Source organism: Apium graveolens, chromosome 8 (assembly GCF_009905375.1).
Source record: "Apium graveolens cultivar Ventura chromosome 8, ASM990537v1, whole genome shotgun sequence".
NCBI classification, from domain to species: Eukaryota; Viridiplantae; Streptophyta; class Magnoliopsida; order Apiales; family Apiaceae; genus Apium; species Apium graveolens.
Window position 1 is genome coordinate 252403373 of NC_133654.1, and position 26755 is coordinate 252430127.

Here is a 26755-nt window from a genome sequence, read left to right on the forward strand (position 1 = left end):
GTCTAAAATGTTACCCAGAAGGTTAATAGGAAGTAGTGCATTGTTAAATGTGAGTGAACCCTCAGCTCTGCCTCCTCCAAAGAAAAGAAGAACTTATACTGAGGCATTTGAAAGCCCATCCTTGTCCTCCCAACAGGACATGGACTTTGAAATGGCCGATGAACAGTTACTAGAGACATTCTCTCAACATGATGAATCTATTGAAATTCGCCATAGGGCCATGGCATCTTGTACTGAGTCAAGCACAATTCCATTACTCACAATGGAACCATACATACCCACAGATGATACTCAGGACACAGAGCGAGGAGTGCACATAGAGTCTGTTACAGTGCCTGCCATAGTTACGGCAGAAGAGCAGTCACATGCTTCTGAGGGAAAATCTGACTCCCAGCCACCCTTAATAGAGTCATTTTCTCCCCTCCCAGATCAAACACCTCTGGCTCCCTCACGGGATTCTCCACTCGCAGATTTATCTGGAGAAAGTGGAGGGCAACTCGGTCAATCTATCCCTGAAGCAATTCAGACATCTATTTCACATGAAATGATAGGTTTGACTGAGGATCGGGACTCGCGAATTCCCATTGCACCACCACTGACCTCTCTTGAAGAGGCTAGGGTGATTTTAACTGCAGGTACAGAAGAACAGCAACAGGAAGACTCCTCACGAGCAATTATATTGAGAGAAACACAAGCATGTGAGGTGAGTGAACCAAACATGAGTGAAATTGAGGTGAGAGCACACACAGACACTGATACTGTAAACCTGTTAGCTCAAATTGCTGCTCTAAAAGAAGAACTTGCTAAAAGCCAAGCTGAAGCTCAAGCATTCAAAGCACAAGTGGTTGAACGGTATTCTTCTTCCACCTCTGTCAACAATCAGCTGGCACTCATAAGGAATGCTATCTCAGATCTCAAGAACACTGTCACACCAAAGCTCAATTCCATTCAGGAAACTCCAACTTTATCAGCTGATGACATTTCTGACTTCTGCTCTCTACATACAAGGATGACTTCTCTTGAAGATTTGGTTGAAATGAATCATTCACTGGATTCCTCTAGATTTCTGAAGATAGAGACAGGTATGGAACATCTGAATGAAGGGATGAAGCACCTGTACTACATGATCAAAAATTCTCACTATCCCAATGAAGAACAAAGGACTTACTTTGAAGGGCCGTCTGGTGGAGGCTCAGGCTCGGGAGGTGATGGAGGTCATGGAGGATCTAAGGGAAAGTCAGTAGAGGATCCCTCAACTAAGGGGGAGAAGAAAGGGAGTAGTGGAAAGGGGAAAGAAAAAGATACCTCTGCTGGGGACAAAGGAAAGGCTGATGATGTCTATTACAGTGGAGAACAGGATGACTTTGACATTTTTGACATTCCCACTGAACCAGTCTTGGAAGATAAAGATGGTTTATTTGAAGCTGAAGAGGAATGATTTTGGAGATTGGGAAGAGGAAGCTATAGTGGATCCTATCTTTGAGAAAGAGTTTCAGCAGCAGCAGTCAGAGATGAAAAGAAAAGAAGCTGAACTCAAAAAGGTCTCCTAGATCATTGACATGAGGAAAGACATACAAAGAACAGAAACTCTTCAAAAGCAACATCTTCATGACATTAAGGCTCAAGAAAGGAGAAGAGATGTCAGACTGAAGATTGGTGAGAAATGGGATGAAGCTAGGAGAGTACTTGATATGCCTCAGCTGAGCACTAACAATGATAGACAGTTCCTACATCTTCTTGACAAGCTGGAAATCTCAAATCCTAACAATGACATGTACATGAATGCTATCAAGACTAAAGTCTCAAGGATCACAGCTGCTTTTGATAGATCCCTAAATGAGATGAGCATTTTTGTATATTGTCATAGTGAAGGATCTTTCAAGGTGTCACTTCATCTGTTTGAGAATCGTTCTTTGTCAGAGATTTGGGTTCTTCTCAACAAGGTAAAAAGAAGCTCAGAATTGAATGAAGTTCTTCGAGAAAGGCTTAAAGAGCTTGCCAGCAGGGCTACTCCTCAAGTGGTCAACAATCCTCATTAGGTGAGATTCTTTAAGTCTGATACATACACTGTACTTACACTTTTTCGAGATCTCAAGTGACCTAGCTTTCAGACAAAAGGCGATTTCTCTCTCGTTTTTGCTCCTTTCTCAAAACTTTTTCTTACCCACTCTTCTAAACACAAAAATGGCACAAAACATTGTTAGAGCTATCATTCCAAAGAAGGGAACTAACTTTATTGCTTTTCTTGATGCTAACCAAGCCCCTGATAGTTTCAAGGGGTTTGTGAAGTTTCTTTCTGAATCCTATATTGCAGGTGCTTTAACTGCAAGTCCTGTGCTGTATTTGGACGTTCTTCATGAATTTTGGACATCAGCTATAACTAGGACAGTTGTTCTAGAGAATGTCACTTCTATGGTGGTCACCTGCACAATTGGAGGCCAAGAAATTGAGTTTTCAGCTGCTGATGTGAATACAGCCCTGAGATTGCCAACTGAGAACTATGGAGAGATGCCAACTGCAGATGAGCTGAGTGAATTCATGGACTTCATCAACTACAGTGGCTCAATCAACTTGGCAAGCCTGAACAGGACAAACCTTAGGAAGGAATGGTCCTTTGTGTTTGATTCTGTAGTGAGGGCTTTCACCTGCAGAAAAAATGGCTTTGATAACATCTCAAGTGTGGTGTAGAAGTTGGTGTTCTCAATAGCTCACAACAGGCATCTGAATGTTGGGGCTCTAATTCTGGAGGAGCTGACTACCAGGCTTACTATGCCTTTGAAGAATAGAGGTAAACAAATTTTTTTCCAAGGTTTATTATGTCTACTTTAGCTCATAAAGTAAATGACATACATTTGTTAGCTGGTATTGATAGTAGTAGAATTGGCAATTGTAAGCAAGTGTCCAAAATAATATTTGGCTCACTTACTGCAAAGAATAAGGTGAGTGTAAGTCTTAGAATCACTCCATTTATGTTGGAGAGATTCAGGACTTATCCTTACCCTATGCCAGATATGAGGGCTCCTCAACTTGCTAGTTCAGCTATGGTTCCTGAGCCTGTGGAAGTACAAACACAGGCACACCAACAGGGACCTTCCAAAGTTGCAGCCCCTTCTTCTAAACCACTAGATGTTAGCAAACCAACCACTTTAGTCTCTCAAAAGACTGAAGTGAGTAAAAAGAAGAGAAAGGAACCAACCCTTGCTGTTGTAAATGAGAGTGAAACAGTTCAAACTGAACCAGAGTCACCCTTGGTCAAGAGACCAAAGAAGAGTAAGATACCTGAGTTGACCACTCAAAACACCTCTGTGTCCTCCCAAAAGGGCACAATTGAACAAATGGGGAGTAAACAGTTACTAGATGCATCCTCTCAACAGGGTGTATCTATTGAAAAGAGCATTCACCCCAATGCATCCTGTACTGAGTCAGCACAACCTGCACCTAGAGTGTATGGTAGAAGAAATAAGGATGACACACGCATTGAGGGGACATCATTTGAAGCTCCCTCATCCATTCAGGGGGAGCTGCCAACACTCATAACTGAGCAAACTTCTCTAATCTCTCAAATTTCTTCATCATATAGAGCACTTGAATCTGATTCTCAAGTGCACCAACACTCAAGTGACATGGTTCATGAAACTATGCTCACCACCCAGAACCAACATCTAGATGGTGAGAGGCTACTAGCTGGGGTAGACCTTGATGACACCATAAAAAATATGGGGGTTTCATCAGTTTTTACTGAAGACCCCATGATCACTCTTGCACCTTCATGTGCACAATCATCTTCACAGATGAATAGGTTTGAGGGTAGTACTCTTGAGGGAGAGCTATCTAAATCCTCTCCAATTCAATTGGAGGTTCCTCTAGAAGGAACAACTCCCCTAAAAACCCTAGCTGAAATTGCCTTGGGAGTTGAAGCTAGGATTACAATTTCCAATGACCCTGTTATGGGAGAGGCAAGTTCATCACATTTATGTGACAGTGCTCTGCAAGGTGCACAAAGGTTTGAGGTTGGTGTACATGACAGTAACCCAGTCAAATCCTCTCCAATTCCAATGGAGGTTCCCACTACATGTGGTGAACAACAAACTGTCAAAACCACAGATTTATCTATGAGTCAAACTGTGACTTCAGTTACAGGTGGTAATCTAGACATTTCTCAATAGCCATCCACATCTCAATCCAGCCAACCACATGTCATGGCTCAATGTCTACAAGATATAGAAGCTCAGCCTTCTACAGTTGATGACATGTTGGTAGATCAAATCTCAGGCTTGGCCAATCTCTCTCAGCAATTTCTCACTTCAGACATGGGGAACCAGGACTATCAAGCTATACTGCTATTCTTCAATGAAGAGGTTGAACAACAGAAGGAGAAGATAGTAGATGAGGCTGAAGAGGATGGCAATGTAGATGTCTGGTTGTCTGATGACCATGTGGCAGAAATGGATGAAGTTTTGGCTAGATTCAGGAGGGAGTACATAACTATCATGGGAAGCAATGTTAAATCTCTCACTCCTGAAGTCTATGATGCCATCATGGATGTGCATAAAGCTCAACTCAAGGCTTTCCATCTCTTTGGAAAGGCCCTAGAAGTAAAATTGACTGGACATGAAGATGAAATCAGGAAGCTGATCAAGGAAAAGATGCATGACATTGTGCCTTCTCAAAAGGACGTCAAGGATAAATTCCAGTTTTTCACTGAGCAAATGTCAAGGATGAATCTGGCCTCCATAGAGATAGAAGTGTCAAATATGAAGAGTTCTTTCAAGGCCCTGTTTGATCAAGTTCAAGCTCATATCACAAATTCAAATGATACCAGAGTCAAGTTAAATCAAATGCATACTGCTAGGTATGAGCCTTCATTTCTTCTCATGGAGGGTGTCAGAAAAGCTGTTGATGAACACTTTGGGTCCTTCTCAACCAAAACCTCTACTCCTCAAATAAAAGAACTTCAAAATCAAATTTCTTCACTTCAAGCTTCCAACTCAGATTTATCTTCACATGTCAGAGCTCTAACCACATTGGTTGAGAGTCAACAACATGATATTCGGGCCCTAGTTGAGTCCCATAAGCATTTACAAATGCATAATACAGTTGCTTTGGGAGCCATTATGGGAAAACTCAACATACCACTGCCAGCATTGCCTGAAGATATAAGACCTGAGATTCCTACTCCCCTACTCATGCCTGTCACCAAGACTAAGGGGGAGATAGATGCAAGGCTAGCACAATCAAAACTTAAAAGTCAAGTACAAGGTCTAGAACAAGAGAGTCTCCTTATGGCTGCCCAAGGTCCAGGAATGACACAAGAGTTTGACAATTTGCTCACTGGACTGAGGAACTCTCTCAACAACAACTTCTTCACTTAAAAAAAGACCTCGAAAAAGACTATCAATTACATCAGGGTGCTGCAGATCCCAGTCAAGGACCAGTTTTTGGAGAAAAGGATAGTGATCAATCTTAATGACTCTGGTGTAGACAGATGTATGCAAGTCAATTTCAATTATCTAATTTCTAGAAGAGCATCTGAGGTGGATATTTTGATTAACAAGGTCAGGATAATCACCAATGAAGAGAAAATGCTACTAGCAGAGTTGAAGAAGGCTCAAGAAGCTGCATTCCCAGAAGCCTATCTACATCCAAGCAAAGGGGTGCACTATATCTGCTCTACAACCAAGCAACTGAAACATTTCCAACTACCTAAAAACTGTGTCATGGCTAACAGAAGACTGATAATGGTGCTTGAGTCTGAGCTGAAAAGTAAAAAATTGAAGACTAGTGAAGATGAAGCTATGATCAAGATTCTGAGGAGATACATTGATAACCCTGAAGCCAATTTGCCTAAAACTCAAATCAACACAGATGACTTGGGTGATGATGAGCAGAAGAAAGATGGTCAAAACCCTTCTGGCTCAAACTCAAGTCAATCTAGCAAGGCAATTGATGGAAAAAGTGATAGTGAGAAAGAGAAGGAAAAGAAAAGTGGATCTGAGACTCAAATGAGGGGTGGAAGGAGACAAAGACAAAAGAATGATACCTCACAACCCCTCCAAACCCTAAATATCCAAATACCAATTGCTAAACCTTCACATTCAACCTCATCAAAAACTGCTCAACCTCAAACCTCTAAGTCTAAATATTTCTACAAGCTCACTGCAAACTCTCTCCTCAAAACTCAAATTACTCACAGCCATACTTCTCTGAAAAGACTCAAAATTGTACCTTCATTCAAGCCACCCCATAAACACACTTCAAAACAGTTGGAATAGGTCCAAAAGAAGCCAAGGTCAAGAGAAGACTCAGAAGACAAAGAAGACAAAGAAGAAGACAACTGATAGCTGAATTTCTCAATGATCATGGATTTGGTAAAAAGGCCATCTGGAACAGATATGATCAAGATGATTTCCAACCTCTAAATGTTGTAGATTCAGATGAAGACTACTTCCAACAGCTAGCTGAAAGAATTGTCAGAGTTTGGGTTGTTAACATCAAAGAAGTTAGAATCTACTACAGTGATGGGTCCTTTGAACAGCTTGGAAATAGACTAATGGATTCTCTCTCAATTGTTGAACTGAAAAGGGTGATAAGCTTGATGAATGGTAAAGATTCAGCCACTAAGGCATGGAGAACAGTATTGGCAGTGTTTGTGGTTAACAAAGAGGAGATGAGAGATGAGCATAGAGCTTTGCTAGCTGAAAAGAGGAGAAAGTATGAGCATGATATTGATGAGTATATTAGAAGATCAGAAGAGTTGAAGGCAGCAGGCAAGAGCAGAATATCAAAGGATGGAAAATTTCTAAATGTAAAAGCTGGCTCTTTGTCAAGATACAGGATAGGGATGTTAGCTAGTTATCCTAAGCCAGATTTTCTGAAACTGATAGAGGCTCTAACTGACACCCCCATCCTAGAAGAATTGGAAATACTTGTACAGATTAAGAACATAATTGAGAAAGGATCAGAAAGCTCAGTCTTTACTTAATTATTGTAAACTGTCAAATGTTCAATGTACAAGTGTTGTATCAGCTTTTGTATTGTTTTATTTTCATTCTTTAACTTGGGGTTAGTCTTGTTAACAGGCATGAATTTGTGATAAGCAATCTTCTCACAAATTGAGGGAGATTGTTGTGCAAGACATGCATGTATCATAACAAGACTAAGTCATATTGACAACCCTAAGATTAGTTGTATTGTAACCTTAATATATAATTTATACTTGTAACACTTAATGTCTGTAAAATGTAAATGGAGCAGACTAGAGCATTTTTCCTAAACAGTGTCAAGCCTAAGAATTCTATCTGGAAGAAGATCAAGAAGGTCATGCCTCAGAAGAATTATGAAGAAGCTTGGAGTTGAATAATTCTGTTTGGTGAAAAACATTCTAAGTCAAGATCTCTATGAAAGGCATATGTCATAGCCTATTCGTTTATTCGAGGATTTAACTCAACTCAAATAAGAATGTAATAAGTAAATAGTGGATCTATCGTCAGAGAGATCTCACAAAGTAACATCTGTCAAAGGGTTAAGAAACATTATTCATCTACAGACTTGAAGACTTAATTCACTGGAAGAAGCTCAAGAAATTGATCAAGCCTCAGTGATATAAATCAAGATTGTGGATTTAATCAAGTGACAGAGATCTCGTCAGGGTATCAATTGATTACAAGGATTTAGTCTGAAGAAAATCAAAGTCAAGACGTGAAGAAACATCACGGAAGTTAGTCACTCATGAACCAGACAGTACATCGAGTGTCAACGGTGAAGTGGTGGAATTGATTCATATATTTCAGTAATTTTCAGAAGATATTCAGAAGAATGGATGCTGCTCAAGATTAGTATTAATTCTCTATTAATTAATTAAGTCATATAATTTAATTAAGAGAATAAATTCTATCTGGAAAGATTAATTTATTTTATTAATTGAATTAATTGATTAATTAATTCAGAATTAATATTAAGGTTTTTCAGGTTTTTAATTGATTTAAAATATGTTATTAATTCATAAAGACAACTAATTGTATTAGTATGACAATCGGTATGACAATCAATAGTCATACCGAAAGTCATGCTAACTCAAAAGGATTGTCTTAACAGATTTTTTATTATATTAAAATCTATTTTTAATTCAGTAAGACAATCTGATTTTGAACTACTATGACAATCGGTATGACAATTGATAGTCATACTGAAAGTCTTGCTAGTTCATTCTGATTGTCTTGCCAGCTCAAAGAGATTGTCATGCCAATACATTCTACTCGACTGTTGGATTAAAAAAAAGCAGCAGAAGACATTCAAAAGATATCAACATACAGAACACACAAGTCAAGAAAAAAAGCAGCAGAAAACAAAGTCACAACATTTTATTCTTCATCTGCTTTATTCAAGATCAAAATTCTAGATTGAAAAGTTAAATCCAATCCACTAGAATTATTTATCTTGTTCTTGTGTATCAATCTAGCGGATTAAAATCCCTAGAACTTAATCTCAAATCGCATTTAGCATTTGATCTTTTAATTACAAAAATAGAAAAAGTTCATGTCGAATTTATTCTAGATTTGTAATAATTGATTTGAGATTAATCCCTTGTAACCGATACCGTAGTTGTAACACCTTTCAAGTTTAATAAAAGTTTTATTTAACTTGAATTTTGTTTCACATTTTTATTCCGCATTTTATTCGATTAAACAGTATTGTTTGCATTCAACCCCCCCTTCTACAAACAAATTGGGACCTAACACTCTACAAGTCACATAATTAGTGTTATAGAGAAGTCATTCGAGAACTCAGAAAGACCTATCGAGAACTTAGGAATTGTCTATCGAGAACTCAGGAAATGCTATTGGAGATATCGATAAGTCAGATACCCATTCGAGAACTCAGAGATACTGACAAGTATACATTCATTAGAGAACTCTGAGTTATCGATAAGGCAAAGTCCATTAGAGAACTTTGAGTTATCGATAAACGAAAATTTACTAGAGAACTCAGAGTTGTCGATAAATCAAGTCAACAATGAAGTTTCAGAGATATCGACAAGCCAACATGCCTATCGAGATGTCGAGTTCTCTACAAATTAATTGAAGATCTCAAAGTGAAGAAATTTCTCTAAGTACAGAATTGCAGAACAGTTCAATACCCAAGGTTGCAAATCAACAAACAATTCACACAGCTGAATTGGCAAGTCTACAAAAAGCAGCTTGAGAGATGTGCAAGATTAATGGTGAAGATTAACTGACAAAGGAGGATCAACCAATACACAGTGGATGAAGATATGCTAATCTAGATATGAAAATCTCACTTTTCCTTTAAATAGAAGTGATTAGTACAGGTTAGAAAAGTGATTAGCACTTCTTATTGTTCACTGTGTAAACAAAGTTAACTATCATATAAAGTTAACTGAGGTGCTTTGTTTAAGATAGGACTGAATAGATTAGAAATTGTATTCTCTCTCAAGAAAAAAGCTAAGTTCTAAACCAAGAACTTAGAGATTTTGTAGCAAAACACTGCTTGATTTTTAATATAAAATTAAGTGAGTTTTGAAGATCTTTGTTTTACATATTTGCATTGTTATTTATGTTTAAAATCTATTCTACAAAATCATTGATAACAACCAACTGCTAAACCCAAAGTCGATCAAAAAGTAAACATTTAAGCTAAAACACATTCACCCCCTCTGTGTTGTATTCATATATAACATATATATATGTTGAAATTTTTATTTCATATTTAATATTTTAACTTTATGTTATATTAAGTGTCAAAATATGAATTTTTTTATTGACCAATTTTATTAATTATTTTAATAAACATTACTTATTTATAAAAATAATAATAAATCTAATCTAATCTAATCTAATAAAATGTAACATAAATTTAAATATAAATTTTTATTACACATTTAAGTATATATTTTTAACACATATAAGAGTCTTTTATAATTATATAAATATATATTCAATATTTTTTCATTAAATAAATTTATTATTTTTATTTGTATTTAATTAAATATTTAAATTTATTTTAACATGGGTAATTTTCATATATATAAAATAATTTAAAAATACATATAACATATTAGTGTTGAATTTAGTTAATCAATATAGTTAATAGCATCGGAGCAAATATTGTACACTTATAGATTCAACAAAATTTTACATGATGATTTAGCTAACCATTTTAGCTATCATGGTTGGAGATGCTCTTACGGTTGTACAAATATAGCCAACTAAAAGTGATTATCTATAATTTTTGCTAAGGGGTTACTAGGTTGGAATGTAATTTTTTTTACATATTCTCTAAAATTGTCACATCACCTAGATTATTTAGCTAAAGATTTTTTAGCATTGGAGATGCTCTAACCATTTTAGCTATTTATGGTTAGAGATGCTCTAAAAAGGTCAGTCCCTCAGGGTATATCGGTAACTCATGTGGTCTATAGTGGTTATTTTGGGCATTTTTTCTTTTTTTTCAAGCTATTTTTTTAATAAAAACCTTTTTTTCTAAAAAAACATAGACATATTTATTTAACAAAATAAAAAAGGCTATAATAGTTATTATAATCAATTACTATTTCAAATGAAATCTATCAACTCAGTTCAAATTAATGATTAATATTAAAAAAAATCAATTTAAATAAAAATAAAAAAGTTATACAATATTAAGGAAATTCAATGCATCGTACGAGATTTAATGTAATTTATATTATACTATAATAACCGAAATGATATATAATTTGGTATTTTTTTTTGTTGGTTTGGTTATCCCCTTTTATTAACGTCAAATCTTTTTAATCAAATGATCAGGAGCGTTACATTCAAATACTAAAAGAATATACACTACTTAATCTCTCAGGTTCAAACTCCAACAACAACAAATATTTATATTATTATTTATACACTACTAAAACTCCCAGGTTCGAACCCCACCAACAACAAATATTTATATTATTATTTATACAATATTCAAGATTCAGGTTCGAATCCTCACAACAACAAATATTTATATTATTATTTATAAATATACTAATAAGATAATGATTCAAATTTTTTATTATAAATTTAAATAATATAAAAATATAATGAAGACCCGTGTATCGTACGAATTGAAAAGTTAGTATTATATAATAAGAATTTAATTATTATTTTTTGCCAAGTATGAACTTATCTTTCCCTTCTTGAATAAAAATGAGATATATGATCGAAACAAAAGCAACGTATGAATCCATTGAACCTTTCAAAAGCATGAGGACACTAGTTAGTCATGGACTCATGTCACATGGACCAATTAGGCCATTACTACCCTCAACAAAAAAACTGGTAACAACTACCCATATATAAATTAATAGTAGTGAGACACGATTTTCATCTTCTCCGGCAATGTTCGGAAATTGTGATTTTGTATCCATACCCGTATTAATACGTTCAAACTCCTATCCATTATGACCTAGAGATTTGTTATACAAAAATATGATCATTTACTGTTAAAAATAATTTTAAATGTTGATCTGGGATAATCATTGTTACAGAGAGATATCGATTTACGATTTATCGGAAATCGGTCAAATCAGACGAATATTTTTGAGCGATTTATCGGCTATTTTTGAAAAATCGACCGATTTCTATAAGGAGAGTAGGGATGTATAGACGAACCGCTCAACGACATTCAACTGCTCGCAACCGAACCGCATTTTACGGATAATCGTGAACCGTGGGTTGGTTGTGAATTTAAATTTTAAAAACCGCAACCGCAACATATATTTATAATAAAATTAAATTTCCAAAAATGTAGTTGATATCATATAAATTAATAAGTATACATATTTATTAACTAATTTTAGGTTAATGTTAATACTTCGATCGGAAGATTCACAGCCATTATAAGATATATATAACAAAAATAGAACGAAAATGTGATCAACATGTAATTTTATTTTTATCCTTTTCTTTTTTATTTTCTCTTACCTCCATATTTTTGTATATTTTTAATATTCTTGCTCGACACAGAGCATTAATTTGTATTTTATTTTTGAATGTAAATTTATCACATAACTTAAACTTGAATTTTTTAATATTCTAAATTTATTTTTTTTGTAAATTATTAATTATTTTAAAACAAGTGGTTGAACCGCAAACCGATCTGCTATAACCGCAAATTCGCAATCGCAATTGACGCGGTTAACCGCAACCACAAATGCCGTTACAAATGACAATTTTCAAAAACCGTTTTTCACGGTTTGATTCGACTTTTACCCCAAAACCGATCTGATTCGAACCGCGTACACCCCTAACATAAGATATAATTAAAAATAGAAGATTAAAATTATATCTTATTAAAATAAGTATATTCTTAATATAATCGTAAATACAAAATAATTACATTATTCTACTATTATTCAATCATCAATTACGTAATACAATTATAGATAAAATATGATTAGAGATTTAATAAATCATAAATGTAAAATAATTACATTTTTTAACAATTATTCAATATCAAAAAATATGATATAACGATATACAAATTGATGGACTATGATTATATATTCTAATATATATAATAGTTTTAATTTAATTCAAATAATATAAATAAATTTTATTTTTTTAAAAAAAATTAAAAAATTAAATTTTAAAAAACCGTATATCGCATGTGCTATAAGCTACTTATTCCGTCCCACTAGGATGTTTATGTTCATTATTTGCAAGTATTTCGAGTTTTCTATAAAGTATGGTTTTATTATATTTTTTAAATATTTTTTTTTTGAATAAAAGTTTAAATATAAAAATTTTATGCAGAAAAAATAAAAAAATATTATGAAATTATATATTAAACGAGTATTAAAAAGCGTGCCAAAAAATAATGTAAAGAATTTAATGGGATTGAGGGAGTAGTACATGTTAAAGCACCCAAGACTACTAATCCCGTCCTATTTAATTTTCAGTATTTGAGCAGGAAAAGTGAGAATAGGAAAGAAAATAGGACTTACTACAATTAGTATAGAAAAATATTTTATTTTAAAATTTTTTAAGAAATCATTGGGAAATTCGAAAAAAATAAAGTATTACGTATAAAAGTAAATGCCGTTTTAATTTTTGACTTTTGATACGGTGAAGTAAAAAGTTTGATAAGACTCAAAAAAAATTGAAATTTGATAGTAAATTTTAAATTTGATTATAAGTATAATTATATCTTTTAAAAACTGACAAAAATAAAATTACTACTATTATTTTGGCATGAAGTGAAGAGAGCATTTGGCTGTTTTTTAGGTAAAACAGAAGTTTACTATATAAAGTTTTATTGCATAATCAATCAGTGATGAATTATGGTACACATGGATTATAAATCATCAGTTCATTGCATCAATAGTTCTCATGGTAATATTCTTAAATTGATGTAATTATAATTTACATTTTTTATTGTTTCGAATTTCGATGTTGTGAAGAACAATAAAAATCACTGCAGTTTGCCTAGTTCTGGCAACACAAGAGATGCCAGAAGCTTAAAACACAGGAGGAGCTCTGTAATATGCAGGAACTGTTGCAGGGAAGAACATTTGTCGAACACCTTCGGACTTTATTATTGGGAAGATTATCCTACATGCACCCTGCATTTGCAAAGTCATTAGCATATAGTCTTACTAGCAATGCTCCTTGTTATAACAAGGACACAGAGGAGATAATATTAAGATTCTGATGGCACTTACTGAGATTAATCTAGCTCCAAGCCATAATTTTCGAGGAGAAGGAAATGGAATCATTAGGCGTCCAACGCCATATATAGCGACAGCAAAGAAGTGGAGAAACAAGCTGAGAGGTCGCGGATTTAGACCAGAAAGTAAAGCCACTGGCCCTTCTGAACAAATTCCTCCAAGGCTCAGATAATCAAAGCATGCATAGCGCATTTCTTGCCTTGCTGTGTCAGGTGATGCACAAAAAACCTTATAAAGTGCACCTGCTAATGTATTGATAGTAGATGCCACAGGCTGAAAAAAGATAAGAAAAATATTAATATGACATTCTGTCAATTAATCACTCCAATCTCTTTTAACATTGCAATAATGTATGTCCTTCATGATATGGTAATCATTTGAGCCTCGGAATCTCAGAAACTCACCTTACGAAGGGTGTAAAATGATTCGAGATACTTGCATAGAGTTGCCGAGTCATGGAGATCACGTAATGGCCTGAGGAGATTCCGGATTAAGACAATATCAGATAAAGCAACAGTCATTCCCCCTCCAGTCAGAGGATGTCGCATGTTGAAAGCGTCCCCTAAAAGAAGTGCACCAGGAGTGGGTTGAGGATCAGCAGGCATACTTCTGTTAGGCATTGACCTTATGTTTCCTTTGTCTACTGCTGCTATGAAAGAATCGTACAGCTCTGGGGGAATCTATAATTTTATCATACGGGAAGAAATATATACAAATAATGTCAGATTATACTCATCCGGAGGCGTTAATTAGTTAACTAAGTAGCAATGCCAATCAGAATACCAATATATCATATTCTTAATACCTGAGGAGCTACTACTGTCTTCAAATAGCGACCTAATTCACCACTAGTAACAGATGGCACTTTTTGTCCAGGCACATCAACCAAACAACGTATTTCTGTGCTACTGATTTTATAGAACAAGATTGGAGAAGGATCTGCTAGAATAACATGGCCATGGTTTATGTGCGGGAGGTTAATATTTTCTAAAATTAAACCAACGAAAGACGATGGCACCTCCACCTGTGAAAAATGACATTTTAGGATTCACCGGATGTGTGGTAGTAGATCAAATATACCTTAATTGACTAATCACTTATTAGCTTTTAAAGTGTAACATATGCAAATTACCTTGGAACTTCAATTTCTCATATAACATTCCCCATTCTATTAATATCACTCAAGATAAACTATGTAAGAATATACTGACCTTAGGATTGCAGAGGGCACGCCGAAGATTTGAAAAGCAGCCATCACAAACAATTGTAAGAGGGGCAGATGCTGACAGTTCTTCGCCATTCTTAGTTTTATATTGCACCCCTGTTACAGTTCCGTTATGCTCAACGAGAGATGTCACTGTCCCTTGTTCCATTCTTACACTGCATAGCAATTAAAAAAAAATCGAAAACATTAATAAGATCTAAACTGTATTCATATAATTCAATGCAGTACTGTTGGAATCGTAATATCTAACTAACAGCAAACAGAAATTTGTTCATGAAACACTAAAATAGAATATATATATATGAAATATCTATGTTTTTCTTAAAGCTTTGGATACAAGATGGAAAATAGTTAATTACTTAGGATGTGATGCTGCCTTTTCCCTCATCCGTTGAACGAAACGTCCATTATGAAAGCTTCTTCCTGCTACATCCTTGTCGTATTTCTCCAATGGATAAGTAAGTTTAGTATTTTTACCATCCATGTAAAGAGCATATCCGAAAACTTGCTGTGCATCAATTTCATTCACACAATCTGCAGAACCATACATATTTAATTTGCATTTAACATAGGCCAGAAAGTAAAAAAGTGAACTGAATTCCAAAGATGTATGAATTGATATATTAACATTGAATAATTGCATACCTTCAAGGCCTAATTCAATCAATTTTAAGTAGCCTCCAGGTTGTAAAAGTTCACCTACAATTCTATCTTGCTCGGTCAAATCTCTTTCGATCACATGAACCCTCCTGCCATCCTATGATGTGTGCAAAATTATATCAAAGCGCGAGATGTTACAAATCACAAATAATTAAGAAAAGAAATAAGACAACGGACAGAGAGTTTTCGGTATATATAGGCAAATCATATGTTGTAGTTTAAGATTTATCTGTCAAGATAACTTAAAGGATAAGAGATAACTGATATATGAGTCTTACATTTTATGCATAGTGAACTTCCATTGAGATGTATAGCTAGCCAGAGTTTTATTGGGGAAAATTTGAAATCTATTTATCAATTTCGAATAATTGTTGAAACACATAACAAAATTACAGGTAGGATATATACATCTGGAGAGAGGGACAGAGAGAGGGAGGGAGAGAAAGAGAGAGAGACAGAGACAGAGAGAAAGGGAGGAAGGGAGAGGGGGAGAGAGAGAGAGAGAGAGAGAGAGAGAGAGAGAGAACCTTTGCAAGGGTGTAAGCAAGAGCAGAACCAGCAACTCCAGCACCTACAACAATCACATCTGTATTTCCAGCAGCATTTCCCGGGCTGCAGTGACCATTACTTACAAAACTACTCCTTGTAATATCATCATCATTACTATAAACGGCACTTTTTATAGAAGCAGTACCATTATTTCTATCTTTGTTTCCAAATAAACCATACAAAACCACAACTCCAATAACTCCAGCCAATATCTCTCCAAGAAAAAACTGATCAATCTTCGCGGTCCTCCAGAACTCAACAAAGGAATAACACGATAAAGAAGAAGATGAAGCTAACGAATTCATTGTAAAATTACCGCAAAATACCAACTTTTCTCCTCCTAAAAGAAGCCTTCAAAACTGGTTTCCTTTTATGGAATGATTTTCCCGTGATCAAGTTTTAAAAGGAAACGTAGTATTATTTGCCTTTTATATTAGTTTGAGGGTTTTGTCTTGTGTGCATTGAGAAACGTGTACAACACAAATACGAAACGTTTTTAGGATTTTAGGGAAGGAGAGAGTAGCAATTGGATGATTAGCAAGCTTTCGAGAGGTGGCCCGGACGGTACCTGTATTGATATGACCTCTATCTATGTCTCTCAATGTATTTCAGCAGCATTTGTGTGGTTTTGGTCATTTTGGATGTCGGTGTTGGTTGTGTGTGGTACCTAATATGGTCATAAACTCCCATCTGTTTTCAAATCTTATCATTACACATCTCCAGTAATCAGTGTTCAAATTGCATAATGTCTATGTTAGAGTTGTTGTAATATATCTACATATAACAATAAAAATAAATATCAATCTATCACAGAAAATAAGAAATATAGTAAACAAATGACATGAAAATGCAGGGTTTGCTCCAACTGCTTATAGTTGAGTTTTGAATACGAAATAAATGCAAATATTGCAAGTAAGGTACACCATTTTATTCGACTTACAAGATAAGAAAAATGATGCTGAAGAATAAATAAACAATTGTTTACTTTCCTGGAAAACTAACAAATGGTCTTTAATTTTGTCCGAGCCGAGTTTTTTAATCGAATAAATTCATGTTTAAACTCTATCCTATAATAAACAACTCTTAGAAGAACTTGTTCGGGAAGTAGTCGAGTCAAGTCGAACTTGAGTCAAATCGATCCATTCATCAATAATGTATTTCTAACTTAACTAAATCTAAAAGTACAACCATCCCAAATTTTAAAAATAAGTAGTCACTACTAGAAATAGTGCCTACAACATCACTCCTTTAACATCGGTTAAAAATGTCATCGATATTAACATCGGTTAAAAATGTCACCGATATTAACATCGGTTACTTTAAAACCGATGTTAAAGGTGTTGTAAGACATCAATATCTAAATCAACCGATGTCTATAATCGTTTTAAAAAAAAAAAAAAACGCCCGCTTCTTTTTTCCCCCGTAAATACACCAAAAAATTCCCCCTTAACCAAATTTTTTATTTTCAGTTTCCCCCCATTAACCAAAACAGTTTCCCCCTTCTCTCTCTCTCATTCTCTCTTCTCTCTCTCTCTCATTCTCTCATTCTCTCTTCTCTTTTCTCTCTCATTCTCTCTTCTCTCTCACCGTCTTGTCTCTCTTCTCTCTCATCTCTCATTGTCTCTCTTCTCACTCACTCTCTTTAATCTAAAACCCCTAAAATTTATATGAATTAATAAACTCGATTAATTCATAAATCGAGGTCGATTGGTGCTGAAGAGCCTTGAAGGAAGTCTGGACTACTCGATTAGTGTGTGAAAAGTATGTTTTTCAAATTTAATTTCAAATTTTATGTTTTGATTTTAATCGAGTTTGTTTTTTTATTTTATGTTTTTTCAAGTTTGATTTTAGGTCTCTGGAGCTGGGTTTGGTTATTCTTGAAGTGGGTTTGCTCGATTAGGTAAGATTTCACATGCATGTGTATCTTTTGTTACTTTAATAGATGCATGTGTTCCTCCTTGTTCTTGTTTAATTTTAATAGATGCATGTGTATGGATCATGTTTAGTTTATGTTGTGTATGTTCTTGTTCTTGTTCTGTTTAGTTTATGTTGTTTATGTTGTGTTCCTCACTGTATGTTCTTGTTCTTATTCTTGTTTATGTTCTTGTTTAGTTTATATGTGGAATTGTATATGTGTAAACATGTGTAGTTGTAATAATTAATTTATATATTTAATTATGTGTGTTACAAGCATTCGTATGTTTAATTTATATGCATAATTAATTTATATGTTTAATTATGTTTAATCCTAAATAAGTAAACAACTAAGTGTTACTTCTTAATGTTTGAAATGACAAACAGGTAGGTTGCTAGGTTGCTGTTTGTCTTAAAAATATATGGACAAGTCGTGGATTTTCAAAGACATGGATTCTTTATAATATGAGATAGGGGTTGAAAGTTTCTTAATATTTGCAGAAGAAAACTCAAAGGATCCTAAGAACATCCCTTGTCCTTGTGGGCGTTGCGTTAATTTTAGAAAATATAACGTAAAAGTAATACGGGGTCATTTATATGAAAAAAGGTTTTAGTTTGGGTTATACTGATTGGATTTGACATGGAGAAACTAGTTCTAAGAGTGTTAGGTCATCTGTCGGTAGTACATTTCTACTTAAGGAGCAAAATGCTAAATCCGAAACTGTTGACGTTTGTGAAGCTACTTATAATTCGGATGATCATGATTTGTATGACTTCAATAGGTTTGTAGCTGATGCAGAACAACCTTTGTATAAGGGTAGTGAATGTACGAAGTTAGAGTCAATGTTAAAGCTACATAATTGGAAAGCTAGGTTTGGTATTAGCGATAGCGCCTTCACTGATCTTCTCACTTCTGTTGGTTCTTTTCTTCCTCAAGATCATGTGTTACCGGTTAATGCGTATGAGGCAAAGAAAACCTTATCTGACTTGGGCCTCGAGTACATTAAATTTCATGCATGTCCAAATAATTGTATACTCTACAGGGGTAATACATTTGAGTGTCCTAAATGTCGTTTATCTCGCTGGAAGGTTGCGAAAGATGGTAAACTTAGGGAAAATAGTCCAGCCAAGGTTATGCGATATTTTCCTATCATTCCTAGGTTTAAAAGAATGTTTAAATCTCCTGATACCGCTGAACAGTTGATTTGGCATTCAAAACAACAGTCAAATGATGGTCAGATGCGGCATCCGGCCGACTCTCCTTCATGGAGGAATATTAATTATCGGTGGCCTTCGTTTGCTAGTGATCCAAGAAACCTTCGATTAGTTTTAGGAGCAGATGGTATAAAACCCGTTTAATAATGGCCTAAGCAATAGGTACAGCTGATGGCCGGTAGTATTGGTAGCTTATAATCTTCCTCCATGGTTATGCATGAAGAGGAAGTTTATAATGTTATCAATATTAATTCCTGGTCCGCACGAGCCGGGAAATGATATTGACGTATACTTAGAGCCGTTGATCGATGATTTGAAGAAGCTTTGGGTAGAAGGTGAACCAAATGTCTATGACGCTTATAGTAAATCCTATTTTACTTTAAAAGCAGTTTTGATGTGGACCATAAATGATTTTCCTGGATATGCAAATCTGTCTGGTTGTGTTAATCAGGGTTACAAGAGCTGTCTCATATGTGGTGACGACACCGTTGCCAAATATTTAAGTCATAGTAAAAAAATGTGTTATCAATGCCATCGTCATTATTTGGTTGACCATCACCCCTATAGGAGACAGAAGTTGGCTTTTAACGGTGAACAAGAGCTTCGGCGACCACGTCCACCCCTTTCTGGTGAAGAAGTGTTAGCACAACAGGAACGGATTAAATTTTCTTATGACAAGGAAGTAAAGAAGTCCAAAAAGGTTGATTGTCCGTGGAAGAAAAAGTCTATTTTTTTCGAGTTAGAATATTGGAAGTTTCACCACGTTCGTCACTGTCTCGATGTTATGCACATCGAGAAGAATGTGTGTGATAATCTGATGGGGACACTGTTAAATATGTGGCACAAGTCAAAAGATAGCGAGGAATCTCGTCGTGATATGTTTGACATGGGTGTTAAGGCTGATTTAGCTCCACAAGTAGGAGAAAAGAAAACCTATTGGCCTCCTTCTACTTTTACTTTATCAAAGGATGAAAAAAGAACAATGTTGTCGTCATTCTTGAATATGAAACTTCCGTATGGACATGCATCGAACATTAAAAACTGCGTGTCCATGGCTGATTTAAAGATTTATGGGCTGAAGTCCCATGACTGCCACATCCTCCTCCAACAGTTGCTCCCGGTTGCAATTCGATCCGTTCTTCCGAAACATGTTAGGGTCACAATAATACGATTGTGTTACTTTTTCAACTCCTTGTGCAACAAAGTAGTCGATGTTTCGAAACTAGATAAACTGCAGTCATATGTGATATTGACCTTGTGTGAGCTTGAAAAAAAAATTCATGCCTCATTTTTTGATGTTATGATACATCTCATAGTCCACTTGGTTTGGGAATTGCGTTTGTATGGACCAGTGTGCTATAGGTGGATATATGCGTTTGAACGCTTTAATAAAGTGATGAAGAGTTATGTTAGAAATCGTTATCATCCAGAAGGTTATATCGCCGAAAGTTATCTTGGTGAGGAATCGGTAGAATTCTGCACCGAGTTTCTTAAAGAGAGTTGCAAAACAGCTGGTGTTCCCAAAGACCAAGTCAGGCTTTCTGGTCCCTTATCCATTGTGAAGATGAAGGAAGTCGATGAGAAAGAGCGAGATGAGGCACATTTAACTGTCCTGTTAAACAATTCTGAAGTATTTCCTTATATAATGTAAGTTCAGTTTTCTTTCTTATAAAACCATATCTTTTCGGTAAGTATTCTTGTGAGTGAATATAATACATGTTTTTTCTCAGAATGCATAAGGAGTATCTTGAAGAAATTCATCGAGGAAAGAAAAAGAGTGTTCATTGGCTCATGGGAGAACATAATCGGCTGTTTGCTGAATGGTTTGAAAGAAAAGTTGGTTTCTCTTATTCTGACTTTTATTGTGAGTTTTATTTCATATAATTAATAAGTGGCTTATATGTAGTTAATGACAACGTGTGTAGGTTAGGAGTGAACTTAAGGAAAACCGCACCGCTGTTTCAGAAACGATAAGATGGTTGGCTGCCAAACCATCTTATTCTGTTTTGACTTACGAAGGATATCTAGTTGATGGAGTTCGGTACTTCAAAAAAGATCGTGATAAATCAAGGGTTGTTCAGAACAGTGGTGTTTCTGTAGTTGCTAAGACGGTTCAAGTTTGTAGTGCTAGGGATTTAAATCCGATCGAGAGTGATATGATGTTCTATGGCATCATTCTAGAAATATGGGAGTTGGACTACCATGCTTTCAAAGCCCCTTTATTCTTGTGTAAATGGGCATCGAATGACAGAGGTATCAAAGTGGATGATCTTGGCTTCACGCTTGTGGACTTTAGTCGACAAGGCCCCAAGAAGGATAAATATGCTTCCGTTGATCAAGTGAAGCAAGTGTTTTATATCGAAGATCCGGTTGATGCTACCTGGTCCATTGTATTAAAATCCACGACTCAAGACTATCACGATATCTACAATGAAGATGACCTAGGAGACACGACAATGGAGCATCAACCATTCTGTATAAATATCCCGGCATGTGATGTTGCTGATGATATGGAGCGTAGGGTTAGAGAAAATGTTGAGGGAATTTGGGTTAAAAACTGAACAATATATTTATATATTGTAAAACTATGTACTATGTTGTCTGTATTTTCTTTCTTGTCTAGAGTTAATACGTTTCGCTTAATGTACTGTGTTACCATTTTATATGAATGCACTTCTACTTTACACGTTTCGCTTAATGCACATATTTATATCAGTTGATTTGGATGTATATCGTTCCGTTTAATTATTCATGTTCTATCTGCATGTTCTATCATTTAATATTACCATTTTATATGAATGCACTTCTACTTTACATGTTTCGCTTAATGCACATATTTATATCAGTTGTTTTTGGATGTATATCATTATGTTTTAATTATTCATGTTTTATCTGCATATTCTATCAGTTGCATATATTTGTACTAATATTTTGTTATACTTTATAGATTGAAGGATTGAAATGGCAGCTAAGAAGCAGAAAAAGTCCAAGAAAAGTAGTGAATCTAAAACAACCGAGGAAGCCAATGGGTTGCCTCTACTGATCAAAGCAGCAGAACAATGTGATCAGTCTGAACCAAAAGAAACAGCAACTGAAGCAGCTGACTCTGTACCAGCAGCTATAAAGCAGAAAAAGCCAAAGAAAAGTAGGGAATCTAGAACAGCAGAAGAAGTCAGTGGTCAGTCTGAAGGACCAAAAGAAACACCAAATGAAACGGAAACTCAACCAGCAACCAGTACTGAAACTTCAAAACAGAGGTATGGATCTGCGCGAGGTATTTCAAGAATGTACAAAATCATGATCAAGAAAGCTCAGAGAAAGAAAATTAAAGTCAGATGCAATATGTATGGAGAACCTGAAGGAGATACTAGACACAACTTTCAGTCCTACATTGGGATGCTAGCTGGAACTATGATTCCAATCGATATTGCAAGCTGGCCTAAGGTGGATCGGGAATTAAAAGCCAACTTATGGTCTAATGTTGAGATAAAAATTGTACATATTCTTAGGACAATGTACAATTGTCGTTACATCTGTTTTTAATTGTACTTACATATATTTTTAATTGTTGTTAAATCTGTTTTTAATTGTTTTCAGAGTACATTCAAAATTCCTCCCGAATGTGAGGCTTTGGTGCTAAAGTCGGCAGGAGTGAAGTGGAGGCAATTCAAAACTATGTTGACCTCCGACTATGTCATGCCGTTTGTTGGACAGAAGAAAAAACTTAGGAAACCTTCAAAGAAATATTCCTATGTGAGCAAGGATGCTTGGAAAAAATTTGTCGCAGATAGGACTTCGAAGAAGTGGGAGATATAAACAATTTATTAATATTATTTTTAATAGGACTTAAAAAAATATTGTGTGTAGTAGATAACTTAAATAATGTACAATTTAGATAAAAGACTACAATAAAACTACAAATTTAGTGATCTGGATTTATTTAATTTAGACAATTAAATAAAAACATTACTATTAATTTAGTGATCTGAATTTAGCACATGACATATTAATAAATTTAAGCACATCAAACAAAGTTAATTAGTTATAAATTTATAAATTTATAAATATTATAAATTTGTAAAAAATGCCACTAGTTTTTATTTAATTATCTTGAAGTGCAAGTTAAAACTGGTATTTTGCTACACCATTGCGTAAGGATCAGAGCGAGCGGGTGAAAAAGCGGAAATATCCACATCGCATGTCGAGGAAAGGGTATATCGGTTTACAAGAAGAGGAAGTAAGAAACTATCAATGTTGTTAGCTTTTTTGTTTGTTTTTCATGGATTTTAAATATTTATATATTTTAAACAGATAAAGGTAGGGAGGTTGCAGGCCGGGGAGAAGAAAGATAGGGTGATTTTTTGGCAAAAGGGCCGTAAGAAAAAATATGGGACATATGACGAAGAAGTGGAATAAATAAATGCCAAAATTGTAAGTAAAATATTTTGGTAGAATTTACAAGCTTTGAAGCAAGTACTTTTACTTTTTATTTTCTTATTTTCTGTTGACAGGATGCCTTGCTGGAGAAGAAGGAAAATGGAGAATTTCAACCACTGGGTGTTGTAGATGTGTTGAGCACGACCCTGGAAACTCCTGGACATTCAGGACGGGTTCGAGGCGTTGGAGGGTTCGTCACCCCAATATTATTTTTCAATTTGCCTAAGGAGAAACGTACAAGAATTACAAAGGATGAGTTGATGGACCGTGATCGACAGAGGGATGATGAGATGGAGAGATTAAAGAAGGAATTCACGGCACAGATTGAAGCTCTAAAGGCTCAATTTTCTCCAAATTTATCTGAGAAAGCAGCATCATGTCATGGAATCCTGGATGAAGGTGTAAAACCAACTGTTGCGAAGGAATTGTTGGTGGCTGAAGATGACAATGAATGTATTGCTTTTGACAAAGATCCATCTGACCCAAAGGTAAGAAGCATGTAGTATCAATATGTGATAGTGCACACAACACATGCTTGCATAAATTATTTATTTTCTGCCTTCCCTTATAAATGTAGGGTGCAAAAGAATGTGAGTTGGTTGTGGACACTATTGGGAACAAGGTTGCATTTGGCATGGTTTTGGAGGACTCGGATATGAACAAATCAATACATGGAGTGCCTATGCCAGCTGGATGTGTTCGTGTTTTGGTGGACGACAGCATCCAAGAAGAAGCCTTGGTTCTCGTACCCGTACATGGTAAAATAGAGACGGTCCGCAAAGCTGTTGGCTCACATTTAGCATGGTCTCGGGACATAGTAATCTTCCCGACTGTAATTAAAAAGGTATGTTGACACCAATAATTTCTCACATTATGTTCAGAAAAGGGGTTTCTATATTTAATAAATGATTGATTAATTAATTTCAGAAAAAGGTTAAGGAAATACCTTTGTCAAAAGCAAAAAGTGAGTTGCGATGCCTGCAAGAAGAATTTGACAGGGCAAAGACACATAAGAACGTGTCGAGTTGCTTCAGTTTATTATACAAACATGCGAAAACTTTCATGAAAGCTACTGGGGCCTCTTTGCCGATTCCGTGCAATGCAGAGGCCTTTGGAGTAGAGAAAACAATATTTGTTTTACATGAAAATATAATTGCCTTGTTAGAGTATGACATGATCGGATAATCTATAATAGCGGCATACATGACGTAAACATAGTTTTATTTTGATTCTTTTTATTCTGCACAAATGCATACACTGATGAACCCATTTTTTTTAGCTACTTGCATACTGTGGTCACTGAGAATGATGATTTAGATCTGTTTGCCTTCTGCGATCCTGGTGTTACATTTTCCCTCAACAAAGGTTTTGAATCTTACATTGTTAATCAGTTGAAAGAGGGTAATGTTGATCGTGTATTCTTCCTGCCACATAACGAGAAGTAAATTTTTACTTTGTTAATTACAATTAATTTTTAGGTAATTTTTTTCCACACATTCTAACTTTATTATATTTTTTTAAAAAATAGTCAACATTGAATTTTAGTCATAATATGGGAGGGTGACATCTATATCTGCAATCCTTTGTCTCAGTCGCATCATTTTCCTAAGTTGGAAAAAGCACTGTGAAGGTAATCTCTACGTGAATATGTTTCAGTTTTGATATATATGCTTCTAGATTATTTTTAGGTATTTTTTTGAAATTGTGTCATTCTATATCACGTAGCGCAATAAAAACTTTTAATGCCGAAACTGGAAGGGGAAATAAGCCTGCAAAAATAAAGAATCTTATTATAAGTTTTACATTTAGTCTGTTTCTCCAGATTGGCGAAGTCTCCCTTTCTTTGCTTCTGACTTTGATTTTGTTATTTTGTAAAGGGATCGCCCAAACAGCCTGGTGGTCATGAATGCGACTACGTTGTCCTGCGCTATATGAAATAAATCATTTCAGACAGAGAAATGACATTTAGAACCAAGGTATATCTAATTCACGTGTTAACTATTAAAATAAACATTTCTACATAATTCATGTGCTAATTTCTTGTCACGTTTATTAAAAATTAGTGGGCGCCCAAGACCCGTTTGTTTTATACGATAGACGAGCTTGACAAGGTGCGAATGGAGGCTGCAGAATATATCCAGGAGTTGATATGAACTTTTTAATGACTTGATTTTTGCAAACTAGTAAGGGAACCATATGCTTTTGCAAACTTTAGTGGTCTCTTATATTGGTAAATTTTAGACGTATATTAAGTTGTATAAATTTTAGTTGGAATATGGAGATCAATATGGATGGGTGGATTGGTTTTTGTTGTAGATATGGATGTTGGTTGTTTGTTGGACGTCAGAATGGTTAGATGTTGGTTATCAGAGAATGCTGTTGGATTTTGGTTGTAGACATGCAAGTTGATTTAGTATATAATTTGGTTGTTTGTTGGATGTTCATTTGGTATTTTTTTTTGCTTTTTCTGGGTTTATGCACAAATACACATGCTTATTTTAAAAAAAATAAGAACTCAAATATCGGTTCTTGTTATAAAACTGATGTGAATCAACTAAAAAGACATCACCTACTCAAACTAAAAAACGATGTCTAAACCAACAAAACAAATCGAATTATTGGAAAGAAAACGATGTCTACAATGTTAAAACACATCGGTTTGTGCAAGTATATAAAAGTAAAACGAAAGAAAACCGATGTTAAAGTAAAAGTTTCACATCGCTTCCTCAAACAAAACTGATGTTATAATACATGTCTAACATCGGTTTAGCAAATGAACCGATGTAAAATACGGACTAAGACATCAATTTGTTTAAGAATCTGATGTCTATCAATTAAAAGTGCTTTCCTGTTATATGTTTAAAGTGCTATTTAACCTCCTAAATACCATGTTTGACAATCTAGTTTTAACATTTTATTCAAAAAAAGCGCTAATTAAAAATCAGTTTGCTAAAAAACCGATGTCTGTGTACATCTTTAACATCGGCTAAAAACCGATGTTAAAGACCCCGACCTTTCTCTACACATGCGAAGATATCGGTTTTAAAAAA

At 35.0% G+C, this 26755-nt stretch overlaps 1 protein-coding gene and 1 long non-coding RNA gene across 2 annotated transcripts; one reads left to right on the plus strand and one right to left on the minus strand.

The window, feature by feature from the left end:
* Positions 1-13332: 13332 nt before the first annotated feature.
* On the minus strand, positions 13333-16771 carry LOC141677454 (squalene monooxygenase SE1-like). The gene is made up of 8 exons (XM_074483398.1): positions 16118-16771; positions 15576-15687; positions 15290-15464; positions 14917-15085; positions 14511-14729; positions 14110-14385; positions 13700-13978; positions 13333-13600 (listed from the first exon to the last, which is right to left on the minus strand). Exons 1-8 carry the CDS (start codon positions 16442-16444, stop codon positions 13496-13498), a joined length of 1662 nt encoding a protein of 553 aa, XP_074339499.1. The 5' UTR covers positions 16445-16771; the 3' UTR covers positions 13333-13495.
* A 1013-nt stretch (positions 16772-17784) lies between these two features.
* Positions 17785-22706, plus strand: LOC141677144 (uncharacterized). Its single transcript, XR_012557346.1, has 3 exons — positions 17785-17900; positions 17980-18039; positions 22216-22706. It is a non-coding gene; the product is annotated as an uncharacterized LOC141677144 (long non-coding RNA).
* Positions 22707-26755: the final 4049 nt, after the last annotated feature.

Excerpts from the sequence above, each read along its gene's own strand:
- LOC141677454 (XM_074483398.1), bottom strand. The coding sequence starts at position 16,444 with ATGAATTCGTTAGCTTCATCTTCTTCTTTATCGTGTTATTCCTTTGTT. Across the intron at positions 15,688-16,117 it reads TTGCTTACACCCTTGCAAAG|GATGGCAGGAGGGTTCATGT; the intron begins GTTCTCTCTCTC and ends CACACATCATAG. Across the intron at positions 15,465-15,575 it reads GATTGAATTAGGCCTTGAAG|ATTGTGTGAATGAAATTGAT; the intron begins GTATGCAATTAT and ends ATGGTTCTGCAG.